The sequence below is a fragment of the Poromitra crassiceps genome (genome assembly GCF_964638095.1).
Source record: "Poromitra crassiceps genome assembly, chromosome: 13".
Lineage (NCBI taxonomy): Eukaryota > Metazoa > Chordata > Actinopteri > Beryciformes > Melamphaidae > Poromitra > Poromitra crassiceps.
The window spans coordinates 2,674,689-2,688,512 of NC_139644.1; the positions used below are offsets into that span (position 1 = coordinate 2,674,689).

The 13,824-nt window shown below is 44.8% G+C and overlaps 1 protein-coding gene across 2 annotated transcripts in view; it reads right to left on the bottom strand.

The window, feature by feature from the left end:
• The window catches only part of LOC310788308 (rab11 family-interacting protein 4A-like), a gene marked incomplete at its 3' end in the record, with an annotated part of 159,343 nt that overhangs the window by 35,264 nt on the left and 110,255 nt on the right, over positions 1-13,824 (bottom strand). For both annotated transcript variants that reach the window (XM_083649870.1, XM_083649869.1), the window contains exon 12: positions 1,947-2,084. In XM_083649870.1, coding sequence (XP_083505996.1) covers positions 1,947-2,084 — 138 coding nt within the window. The remainder of the gene's footprint in view (positions 1-1,946; positions 2,085-13,824) is intronic.

Here is a 13,824-nt window from a genome sequence, read left to right on the forward strand (position 1 = left end):
TGAATGTCTGCATTGTCCTTGTGAATGCCCCAGTTTTGTTGCCCCTCTCCATGTTATAATCGTAACTTTTACTGCATTGCATTCACATAATTGTAGGCTTAATACATAAGGACATATTGGTGAATCTGAATAATAATAAATATTAGCCTATATCTGAGACCATTTTTGTTAGTAGCCTATGCTACTAACAGCATAGGCTGTTAGTATGACGTTTAATAGTTAGTTACGCGTTAGTGCTGCATGAATACAATAGCAGAGCATATCGGATTATCAATCATATTGAAAGATAACTGTGCCCCCCCGCATACATTTCATATACCCTCCTTTAGACTGAGCCCTGTCTGATTGTGGAGTAGCCTAGGAATCATTTTAGAATTGCTTTTTTAATGTAATATAGCCCAGCTTCGTTATTGCTTTGTATAGTCATGTTTTGTACAGTTTTGGATTATTTTTGCTGTCTCCTCGGATAACTGACCACCGGCCGGCGTTTTCAACAATGGGCAAGGACAACAACAGCCACTACAACAGCAAGCTCACATACAACAGGCTCGCCCCTGACCTCTCTGAATTTCCTGAACTGAGAAAGAGAGGCAGGAAAGCCGGGGTTTTAATCCGTCTGCGATGGCGGGCCCAATGCTCCCCGCTCCCCAGTATGTTGCTGGCCAATGTACAATCATTGGAGATCAAGATGAGATGAGATGTGAGCTGCGGGCGCGGATATGCTTCCGACCGGACTTCGGAAACTGCAACGTGTTATGCCTGACCGAGACGTGGCTATTGGCGGAGTTACCGGATAACGCCATCAAGCCGTTCACCAGGCAGACAGAGACAAGGGGCTATCCGGCAAGTCCAGGGGAGGGGGGGGTATGTCTCATGGTTAACCAGGCCGGGTGCGAAAACATCGTGAATGTTGGGACATACCGCTCCCCCGACTTGGAATACCTTATGTTGCGGTGTAGGCCATTTTGGCTACCATGGGAGTTCACGTCGGTAACTTTAGCCGGTGTTTATATTCGCCCTCAGGCAAATACAGGGAACATGCTCAAATAACTACATTGAGCAATTAGCATGCAGTAAACCAAGCATGGTCCCACCCACCTCCTGCATGGTCCCATCCACTTCCTGTATGGTCCACCCACATCCTGCATGGTCCCACCCACCTCCTGCATGGTCCCATCCACTTCCTGTATGGTCCACCCACTTCCTGCATGGTCCACCCACATCCTGCATGGTCCCACCTCCTGTATGGTCCTACCCAGAGCCGTGTAGATAGAAGAGTCCCGACATCTCCATTCACTCCAATGGACCAGTTTTTTACTCTTAAGAGTTCCAGGAAGTAAGGTCCTGGATTAAGCAGCACTGTCGAGTTGCAGCAAAATAGACAGTTTGTGTTGTACTCTGAAAGTGTTTTTCCCCCCTTGAATCAAATTGTAGATTGTCAGCTTTATTTTAGCATGCAAAAGTAGCACGAGACCCATTCCTGGCTGTTCATTGGCTAATGAGTCTCGCATTTTGGTCCTCCGCTGACGCCACTCTCTCTCTAGAGTCTAGAGGACTAGTCCTACCCACCTCCTGTATGCCCCCACCTCGTGCATGGCCCCACCCACCTCGTGCATGGTCCACCCACTTCCTGTATGGTCCCACCCACCTCCTGCATGGTCCCACCTCCTGCATTGTCCCACCTCCGGCATGGTCCCATCACCGGTATGGCCCATGCACCTCCCGCATGGTCCCCCCCACCTTCTGCATGGTCCACCCACCTCCTGTATGGTCTCACCACCCTCCTGTATGGTCCCACCCACCTCCTCCATGGACCACCCACCGCCTGTATGGTCCCACCCACCTCCTGTATGGTCCCACCCACCTCCTGCATGGTCCACCCACCTCCTGTATGGTCCGACCCACCTCCTCCTTGGTCCCGCCCACCTCCTGTATGGACCACCCACCTCCTGCATGGCTTCTTTCTCCTTGGTGAATTGGTGGCGGTTGGTCCACAGCTTGTCCATCATCTTCCTGTTGAGCTGCATCTCATCCTTCAGCCTCACACTGCTGTCCTCCAGCTGCTCTTCCATCCTCTGCTTCTCCTACAGGGTGCAGAGGGCAGCATGTCATCACAGACAAACATCAAGACAACAAATTTGATGAAAAGAACAAAATATATACTGATAATCAAAGTTTATTACATCAACATTTATATTTTCATATTCAAATGCATTTAGTAATGCTTCCATTCATTTAATGAACTTAATAGGAGGGGGAGGGAGAGAGAGAAACATCCATACCAATATTTCAGTGAGTCTCAAAAAATCATTATTCAATAATAGAGGGTGTCTGTTTCAGCTGCAGCTGCTGAAACAGACACCCTCTATTATTGAATAATTATTTTTTGAGACTCACTGAAATATTGGTATGGATGTTTCTCTCTCTCTTTCCCTCCCCCTCCTATTAAGTTCATTAAATGAATGGAGCACCCGACACACCGGCCTCTGTTTCAACTGCCCCAGCACCCGGCACACCTGCCTCTGTTTCAACTGCCGCAGCACCCGACACACCTGCCTCTGTTTCAGCTGCTGCAGCACCCGACACACCTGCCTCTGTTTCAGCTGCTGCAGCACCCAGCATTCCTGCCTCTGTTCCAGCTGCTGCAGCACCCGACACACCTGCCTCTGTTTCAGCTGCTGCAGCACCCAGCATTCCTGCCTCTGTTCCAGCTGCTGCAGCACCCGACACACCTGCCTCTGTTTCAGCTGCCGCAGCACCCGACACTCCTGCCTCTGTTTCAGCTGCAGCAGCACCCGACACACCTGCCTCTGTTTCAACTGCCGCAGCACCCGACACACCTGCCTCTGTTTCAGCTGCCGCAGCACCCGACACACCTGCCTCTGTTTCAGCTGCCGCAGCACCCGACACACCTGCCTCTGTTTCAGCTGCCGCAGCACCCGACACACCTGCCTCTGTTTCAGCTGCTGCAGCACCCGACACACCTGCCTCTGTTTCAGCTGCTGCAGCACCCAGCATTCCTGCCTCTGTTTCAGCTGCTGCAGCACCCAACACATGCCTCTGTTTCAGCTGCTGCAGCACCCGACACACCTGCCTCAGCTGTTTCACCTGCTGCAGCACCCGACACACCTGCCTCTGTTTCAGCTGCTGCAGCACCCGACACACCTGCCTCTGTTTCAGCTGCTGCAGCACCCAGCACACCTGCCTCTGTTTCAGCTGCTGCAGCACCCAGCATTCCTGCCTCTGTTTCAACTGCCGCAGCACCCGGCACACATGTCTCTGTTTCAGCTGCCGAAGCACCAGGCATTCCTGCCTCTGTTTCAGCTGCTGCAGCATTTGATTAAATCTAGGAATATAGTAGATATTTGGGGGGTTCAACATCCCACAGATAAAGAATACTCATTCTATTCGCATGTCCACAAATCTTACAGCAGAATAGACTACTTTCTAATAGATTCTCAACTAATTTCCCATGTCACCAACACCAAATACCACAACATATTGGACCAGTCAGTCAGACGTCTCGCGGATCACAGTAAGACCAGTGGTGCCGCGATTTTATCACTCGACGCACAGAAGGCGTTCGATAAGGTTGAGTGGCCTTATATGTTTGAGTCACTGCACAGATTCGAGTTTGGCAATTCATTCATATCCTTATTTTTCAAAATGGCCACCTGTATTCAGATCAATTTTCTTATCAGCGATGGACATAATATGATATTGAGGACATAGTTGAATTTATTTACCATAGTTCTTGGGAATTGCCATTTGGAAAATTCAAGATGGCCACAATTTTCAAGATGGCGGCCATGACTTTTATGAAAATTGCAACTGCAACAAAGTTGCACAGACTTGATATGGATGACCCTGGTGTCAAATCATACATTTTCTATGATGCAGAATTCAAATTTGGAACTTTTGAATTGCCCAGAAGCTTCTTTCTATCCTACAATTGAAGAATCAAAATAAGTGATTACAATAACTGCCCAAAACCTATGGATCTATCTTGAGAAAGTGTATTCAGCACTCCCCTTCACAGTAACAGAGGGCTGTGCATTGCAGTGGCCTGCATCTGGTAGGCATGTCCAGAAGGGTACCCCTCAGATGTCTTTGACCAGCCCCATCTACACGGTGGAGGTAGTTCTGGTGTGGACACTAGCATCTGACCCCTCCTTGGTACGCTGCTCTCTTAACATGCTCCTCTAGGGCAGCCTTTTTTGGAGGGATTGGCCGCACATTGTGCCTCTTCACAAATAACTTCCTCCTTGCCGTGTCTATTTCTGTGCATGTGCTGGTTCTGTCATATAGCACGATAATAAACCTCTCAATCATGGCCATTACCTCCTGTGGTATGTCATCAGCGTCAGAAGATAGTTTCAACAGGGCATGTGTAAGCTCTGGAAAGACAGCCAATACAGCCAATGCAGTCTTTTTCCCGTGGCCAACAAAACTTGATACAGTGTCACAGCCCGTCAATGCATGGAACACTGGAAGTGCACGTGCCTTCTCAGGCCCTAGCCCTACAGCAATTTCATGGGCTGCTAGGTATCGAACACTCTTTCCAGTTCCAAATGCCAACCAAAGCTCATCTTCTGGCTGTAGACCCTGAGCCACTGCCACAGGCAGCCATTTCTTGCTGCATGGGCCACATGTAATAACATGTGACGATCGGCTTCCTCGTGCCTAAATGGAGCAATTGAAGACAGATCTGGAAGTGGTGGCCTGCTGAGGACTTCCCCACCATCTATGACTACAAGCTGTTTATCCTCCTGTACAAACCCTCTGAGCAGAGCATCTGAGAGAAAGGTGAACAACTCAGTCTTATTGCTGTCAACTCTGAGAACGTTTTGCCAGTCCCTGGGAATGGCTGCATCACCTACCACATGTATCTGCCCCCCTTTTCCATGCTTTGCTCTTGTAGCAGCTTTCAAAGACTCAGTAAAGACAAGTAGCGGTCCCACACCAGATCAATTCAAGCTTTCTGGTTAGATATGGAATTAAGTTCTTATGGGCGCACTCATTGAAGGTCTTTACAGAAGTTTGTTTCAGCATATGGATGATGGCTGCCCCATCTAGGATAGTGCAGGTAACCCTGGGAGAGCATGCACTATGGACATTTCCCAGGCATGAAAGAAGATCACTCTTTTGCCCCAGGTGGAGACCTCCCCCATCAGACAGCGCTGGGGGACATGGCTGGTTCTCGTGTCGAAAGAACTCATGAAGGTTTCCATACAAGATACAAGATGTTTATTGTCACACGGATGTACAAGTACACACGATGAAATGCTTGAGCTGAGTTATGTTCCGTTACAGTCATCATCATCATCGTCATCAATATCATCATCATCATTGTCATCAACATCGTCGTCATTGTCATTCACATTATCGACATTATCATCATTGTTTCCTGTCATGCTTAACTGGTACATTAACATCAGAACATTGTCATCGTTATTGTCATCTGTTCCGGTGCTTTCCGGGTCTGTGCCGTATATTGCGGATGCCCATAAATAATCTTTATATGTTATAATAATAATAATAATAATAATAAACATGGGTTTATTATTATTATTATTACATTTTATATAGCGCTTTTCTAGGACTCAAAGACGCTTTACAAACAAAGAAACACTAAAGGGTCGGGGACGACGTAAGTGCAACAGACAATGGACAAACACGACACAGGCACACAGGGATAGGCAGGGGGAGCTAGGAGAAGGCAGAGGAGAAGAGATGGGTTTTGAGGCGGGATTGGAAGACATTGAGGGAGTCTGATTCTCTAATGTCCGGGGGGAGAGAGTTCCAGAGCTTGGGAGCTGCCCTGGAGAAAGCTCTGTCGCCGAAACTGCGGAGGTTGGATTTGGTGGTGGAGAGAAGGCCGGCAGAGGTGGATCGGAGGGAACGGGAGGGTTGGTATAGGGGAGAGGAGGTTGGTGAGATATGGGGTGGCCAGTTGGTGGAGAGCTTTGTAAGTGATGACGAGGATTTTGTAGGTGATCCGGGAGGAGATGGGAAGCCAGTGGAGTTGTTGAAGGACTACTATGTTAATTAGTAGTTACAAGTCTTTGTCTATATATTGCGGTTGCCCATAAATAAATCTGTACATGTTATCTTAGCAGCTGGTCATAATGGTGGGGTAGATCTGTTTATTGTTTAGGAGTCTGGTGGCTTGGGGGATGAAGCTATTTCGTAGTGTGCTTGTCCGGGTTTTGGGGGTTCTGTATCTCCTACCAGATGGTAGCAGGGAGAACATGTTGTTGAGTGGGTGGGTTGGGTCCTTGATTATTTTCCTGGTTCTCTTGAGGCAGCGCTGAGTTTAGAGGTCTGCCAGTTCCGGCAGCTCGCAGCCTGTTACATGCTGGGCCGCGCGCCTCACTCTCCTCAGCGCTTTCATGTCTTTTATGGTGCAGTTTCCATACCAGGAGGTGAAGCAGCCGGTCAGTAGGCTTTCGATGGTGCCTCTGTAGAAGTCTTTGAGTATTGTGGGTCTCAGGCCAAACTTCTTTAGTCGTCTGAGACCGTGCAGCCGTTGTTGGGCCTTTTTGGCAACAGAGGTGGTGTGGCTGGACCATGTTAGGTCCTGGTGAATGTTGACACCCAGGTATTTAAAGCTGTCCACTCTTTCCACCTCTGTGCCGTAGATGGTGACCGGGCGGTGGGCGGTGGGACCCCCCCCCCCCCCCTTCTCCTGTAGTCTGTGATGATCTCCTTGGTCTTGGCCACATTCAGGGAGAGGTGGTTGTCCTGGCACCATTGTTCCAGGACAGCCAGTTATTTCCTGTAGGCCGTCTCGTCGCCGTTGGAGATCAGCCCCACCTCTGATGTGTTGTCCGCAAACTTCACGATGGTGTTTGAGGTTTGGGTTGCCACGCAGTCGTGGGTGTAGAGGTCATACCAGTAGGGGCTGGAGACACATCCCTGTGGCGCTCCAATGCTGATGGTCAGTGGGGAGGAGGTGCGGTCTTCTATTTTCACCACCTGTTGTCGGTCTGTGAGGAAGTCTGACACCCAGTCACATATGGCTGAGTTCAGGCCAAGGTGCTTGAGTTTCTCGACCAGCCTGGAGGGCACGATGTTTTTTTTTTGTTTTTTTACTTATGATTTTATTGATCTTTCAATAAACATATAAAACAAACAAAAAACATAGAAAACACAAAAACAGATGGCATATTCGTACAAACATATAGGCATTCATTCACATATACAGTTCCAGTTTTATACATGATTACAAATAATGGTTAAATTAGCTTTCTTCAGTTAATGGTAGCAAAGACTTTAAGACAATAAGATTGATAGAAAAAAGGGGAAAGAGGAAGAGGGGGAAGAGGCCCCCATTTTTAAGTGTCCTTAGTCATTTCTTCTACATAGTCGATCCATTTTCCCCATTACTTCTCAAATCCCACTACATTTAGTCTTAGGATGAAAGTGAGCTTTTCCATTTGAAAAATATCAGTGACTATTTTAAACCAATTTTCCATGCTTGGGGGATCCGTTTGCAGCCATTTACGTGTGATGGCCTTTTTCCCTGCCACTATAAAGACTTTCAATAAATAAGCATCACTCCTCGGGATGTCATCCGGAATGTCCCCTAGGCACAAGGTAAGGCAAGTATTCGGTATTTGTAATTTCAAGATCTCTCGTATTTTGACCCAGAGACCACTCCAAAAAGGCACCACTCTTGGACACCCCCAAAAAACATGGAAATGGTTAGCCTCCCCCCAACACAGTTCCTCCAGCATGTTTGTGGAATTCCTAGCTGCATTGATTTCACTTTGGGAGTAATGAAAAAACGTGTCATAGTTTTCCAGCAGAATTCTCGCCAGGTATTGGAGCTTGTAGTTGTGAATTGGGTATAACAAATATTTGACCATTGTTCAGCAGTAATTTCAGTACTCAGTTCCTTTTCCCATCGTTCCCTAATATAGTCTGTTGTATGTTTTCTAGAACCATTAATGCTTTGGTACAACCTCGACACTATTCCCCTTGTCCCCTTTGTATATGTCTGTACTAGTAATTCTATCAATGGACTTGGTTTTACATGAGGACCTTGTTCCTGGATTTCGTGAAGAAAGTAATTTCGTAACTGTAAATATCTGTGGAAGTCCAAATTCTCTAAGTTATACTCGTCTTTCAGAGCTTGAAAGTTCTTCAGTTTATCTCCTTCCATTATTTTACAAAAAGCTGTAATCCCCCTGTTACACCATGATTGAAATCTTTGATCCATCTTCCCTGGGACAAACGCTGTATCGTGTGCTATCCATCTTAGTTTCTTTGATTGTTTTTCTATCTTTAGTTGCTTGACAATGGTAAACCAATTCTGAAGGGTAAAGGTTGTGATTGGGTCTAGTTTATCGAATTTGGACTTGGCTAGCTTTTTATCTCCCAGTAGAGCTTGTATAGGTATTTCCAACCTGCTTGTTTCCATAACCTTCCATTTAGCCACTACTTCTCCGTCACACCAAGACACAAGTGGTTTGAGTTGTGCGGCAAAGTAGTAGTCTCTAAGACTCGGTAGAGACATCCCTCCTCTGTCTTTGCTCAGTGTGAGCGTAGTATATCTAATTCTTGTTTTTTTACCATTCCAAATGAACCTCGATATTTGTTTGTCCCATTCATTGAATTGCTTAGGGGGGATTTTAACTGGCAGGGACATAAAGAGGTACAGTAATCTTGATAGGATATTCATTTTAATGGTCTCAATTCTGTTACTGAAGTTTAATGGGAGCAGAGACCATCGACTTAAATCGTCTTTTATTTTGGTGTTAATAGGGACATAATTCTTTTCATATAAGTCATCCAAATCTTGCGTTATCCAGACCCCCAGGTATTTTATAGCTTTAAGGTTCCAATTAAGTGGGAAGTTCTGTCTAATACTAGTTGGTGGGGTGAAGTTAAGGGATAAAACCTGCGTTTTCTGAATATTTAGCTTATAACCGGAATACCTGCCATATTCCTCAAGGAGATCAAATAGAGTGGGCAGGCAGACTTGAGGGTTACTCATGTATAATAATACGTCGTCTGCATATAATGCAATTTTATGTTCCACGTCCTTCACGACCACTCCTATTTTTTGATTTTGTCTAATTGCCTGTGCCAGTGGTTCAATATAGAAGGCAAATAGGCTGGGAGACAAAGGGCACCCCTGCCTCACCCCACCCGCTAGGTTGATGTTATCTGAGAGACAGCCATTCACTCTTATTCTAGCTATAGGTTTATGGTATAGTGCCTTTATACAATTTATTGATTTTTCTGAGAATCCAAATTTCCCTAATACTTGGAACAAAAACTGCCAGTTTGCACAGTCGAAAGCCTTCTCCGCATCCATACAACAGCACACTGCCCTGCGTCCGCCCAACATGGTGAAGAACATGAAGTGACCTCCTTATATTGTCCTGGGTCATTCGTCCCCGAACAAAACCTGTCTGATCCTCCTCGATCAGTTCTGGGGCGAAAGAGTCAAGCCTTCTAGATATGATGGAAGCGTAAAGTTTGTAGTCCTGATTCAGGACTGATATTGGTCTATAAGAGCTACATAGTTCTCTATCCTTACCCTCTTTCGGGATAACCGAAATCAGAGCTTGTCTCCAAGATGGTGGTATAGTTGCTTCTTTAAGTACCCAATTAAAGCAGGACAGGAGAAGAGGCTTTATTTCCTGTTTGAACGCCTTGTACCACTCTGCTGGCAGACCATCCCCACCCGGCGACTATTTTTAAGTCTACTTATTGCTGCATCTAGTTCTTGATCTGTGATTGACTTTGTCAACTGTGCGTTTTGTTCTGTTCCTATGGAGGGCAAGTCCAGTGAGTCCAGGAACGCACCCACCGTCTGGTTGCTCTCTCTAGTTTTTTATAGTATGACTCAAATGCCTTCTCAATTTCTTCAAGGTTACTGGATGTCTTTCCTGTTTCTATGGCCTTAATCTTGTTTATCGTATTCAGTATTTGTTTTTTTCGTAAACGCCTTGCTAATAGACGTGTTGCCTTTGGGCCTACTTCATAATATGATTGTCTCAAAAATTTGTGTTTTTTCTCTATCTCTTCTGTATATATTTCATCCATTTCTTTCTTCACAGTTTTAATCTGATCCAGCAACTGGCGTGCTTTGCTTTCTTTATGTATTGTTTCTAAGTTCCTCCTCCAGTGTTTTAAGTCTATGCTCCTTTAACTTCTTCCTAGCGGTACTGATTGCAATTATTTTCCCTCTAAGAACAGCCTTCAGTGCGTCCCAGAGCATGACTGGACTCACCTCCCCATTATCATTTAGTTCGATGTAAGACTTTATTTCAGTTTTTATTTGTTCTAACACTGTTTTATTATTGAGTAAGCCCGAATTTAGCCTCCATGTTGTTTTTCTAGGTCTGCTGTCTAGGTATAATGAGAGATATAGTGGTCCGAGACATCCATCAGCCCAATATTACATTCCTGTATTCTATGCCTGTCATTGCTATGTATAAAAAAGTAGTCAATTCTTGAGTAGCTGGTGTGAGGTGCTGAATAAAATGTATAATTTCGGTCTATTGGGTGAAGGTCCCTCCAAATATCCATCAACCCCGCTTCCTCTATGTACTTCTTAAATAATTTAGATTGTGTAGTTTGGTTTCTATTATAGCTTGTTGAGTCCTTCCTATTGCTCATCACCATGTTGAATTCGCCTCCACAGATCAGCGTGCCCTGTGATTCCGAGTCTATCAAATCAAATAACTTCTTCAGGACATTTTGGCTATTTCCTGGGGGGATGTACACGTTAAACAATGTAACCAGTCTGTCATCAATTTTGCACTGAACCATGACGAAACGGCCCTCTTTGTCTTTGATCTCCTTCAGTAATTCAAAATGAAGGCAGTTATGTATCAATATTGAAACACCTCTCTTATGACCAGGGGCGGTTCTAGGCCGTTTTTGGGTGGGCTTTAGCCCACCCAAAAATAGTCTCAGCCCACCCAAAAAAATAGAGGCAAAAAAAACGTTTTTTTTTTTTTTTTTTTTTTTTTACTCTCCTCTCCAAATCCATGGTGGTCATTAGTAGCAGTTTCTGACTACACTCAATGCGCTGTGTGTGTGTTTCCCCCCCCCCCTCTATGTTCTTAGGGTGGGCTGAGACAAAAATTTAGGGGGGTTCAGCCCACCTGAAAAGTTTCTAGAACCGCGGCTGCACAGGCGCTCCCTCCTCCATCTATCTGCCTAATCCCACATCACTTCACACAGGTCACACACACAGTACAGCAGCTAAGTGGTCCTCCTCAGTCCACACAATCGTTCTCCCCACTCATGATCAATGAGGTGAGCATTGAGCAGTCAGAGTCATTAGTAGTTACTTAATTAGCGCATATTAGCTGTTCCTTTATATTTATTTTTTATTTATTTTTATTTTTTATTTTTCCCTGTTTGATTGCTTGATTGTTTCTATCATGCATCTGTAAAGCACCTTGTGAAGTCCTTGGATTTTAAAGTGTGCTATATAAATTGAATTTATTATTATTATTATTATATTGATATGCAAATTAGCGCGTAACGTTGTTTCGTAGGCTAAACAAAAGAACTTGTCGCTGTGCCTGCCAGACAAACAGATGGACTGGAGGAAGGTAGGTAGGCTACCATGGCACCAGCCAGCCATGTCTTGCTAGCTCGCAGTGAAGCGGGTGTAAATGGATGCGATGTTTTTTGAGAAACATATGGCATAAGTGACAAACATTTTCAAACGGGTCCCTTGTTATCTGAAAGAAATTAAGCCCTTGAATCGCAAGTGGCTGCTTTCTGCTGTCTGATGTGATGATGACGATAGCTTAACATGCGTGCATGGCATCACTTATGTCTTGCTGTGATGTTAGTTCAGTATCTCAATAAAAGTTCTTACAGGCTTGTTATTTCCCTCTAAGGGAGTGCAAGGCAGATATTTAAACAGCCTTGTTTGTGTACAGTACCAGTGGCATGGTAGTAATAAAAAGGGATTAAGGACCAGGACCCCTGGTGGTCAGTAAGATGGGCTGGTTGAGCCAATGTTAAAATGATCTTTATTTATTATTTATTTTTGCTTTAAAACTATTTTTTAATTTTCTGCTTAAAGTTCATGAAAAAAAGTGGCATTCTTGTTTTTTCCCCACAATAATTTCATAATACCATTTGTAATGCCACCGTTGTAGTGCTGTTGTTCAAAATTAAAGTACATTTTCTCAGATTTATTGGTGTCTTTCTAGTCACACAATTTAATATCAGTGTTTCCCATACACTGATCTATTTGTGGTGGTAGACCCTACATAGATTCTGACCCCCACAAATACTGCCACATATTAATTTCAACTAGTTGACTGCAAACTCCTGCTTTAGTGCTTACAGTATATTATTATCTTGTTGGAATATTATTCCAGCCAATAAGTTAGGAAGTTCCCTTTTGATTTAATTTTACTTTTGTTTTGCCTACAAAGCAAAATGTTACTTTACTTGAAACTCCCCTGAAGTGATTTTGGTATTATTTATGCAAGCATAATTCTACCATAGTAACCTGTATGCAAAATATATATAGTATATATAGGGAAACAATTATTTTTTCATTGCTGTAAAACCACAGAACGGTAAAGAAGATATTGATGTGTGTAGTTCTTCATAGATCTAGGCCCCTATCGTTGCATCGGCGCAGTTTCTAGGCCGAGCGGCAGGCGCAGATCAAAGCAGTGGGCGTGGAAAGGCGCACTTGATATCGTCGTGCTGGCGCTAGATGCAGCCCAAAGCATTACAACCACGCCTTTTAGGCGTAAAATTATGCACCGTCATGCTCATTGGATAAGTGCAATAAACGAATCGCACGCTTGCCTTTTTAGCTCCAATTCCAGTGATCCCGCAAAACCAGACGAAAGCCAAACGCTCTGCCCCCCCCCCCCCCCCTCCCTTCATCCAGCCTGTCTGTCTGCATTATAGGCTATTATTCCATATTATTATGCTTCTCAAACCAATCTAACTGCAGTTTCAATACTGCAAGCATGTAAATACGCTACACTATAGCAAGATCAAAGTGAAAATAATGTACTAAACGCATCAGCTAGAAAAATATAGCCTATTAGATTGGTGAAAGTTTGTCCAGAAAGATATCGTTTTCTCTCCCCTGCTGCAGGTAGAATGATGCACATAAATATACCCTACATTATGTAAAGTCATTGCATAAATGTGTTTTTATTGTAAAACTAAATGTGGAGTAGGGCGAAGTTATTGGAGCGCACATCACAGTATAGCAGATGACAGTAGAAGCTTCCGAAGCGCGTTCCGCTGTCACTTACCTAAATCACATTAAATCCACACAGGGTATATATAGGCTCAAGCGGACATATATGTTTCACATAGGGTGGTGTTTCATTTCATGTTTTATTTGGTCCAATATTGAAATGTTCGACAATTGCAGGATGTCTTACCATTACACATTATTTTAGATCTACCTTTTATATCTATTTCGGCTCTATTTAGTAGCGAAATGGAGGACCCAATTGCATGCTGGGAGTGGACATTCACAGGCAGTAAACTTACAACTGCTATTTCCTATGGGAAGCTGGGTGCTGCTATGTGTTGTGTCTGTTTGAGCGAGGGAGTCAGAGAGAGAGAGAGAAGGGTGACTCAGAGGCAGAAGAGCACTGGCGCACTGAATAGGCCTGGTTTCAGAGAGAGACAGAGAAGGGTGACAGGGGAGAGGCACAAGTGCACTGGCGCAGTGAATAGGCCTGGTTTTCAAAGGCGCAAAGCGCTAAATTTAAGGCAGGTGCCAAGATATCAGTACGCCGAGATTTAAGGCCGACACGCCCACTTTGGCCCATTCTGGAACTGCGCCACGCCCATTCGGCC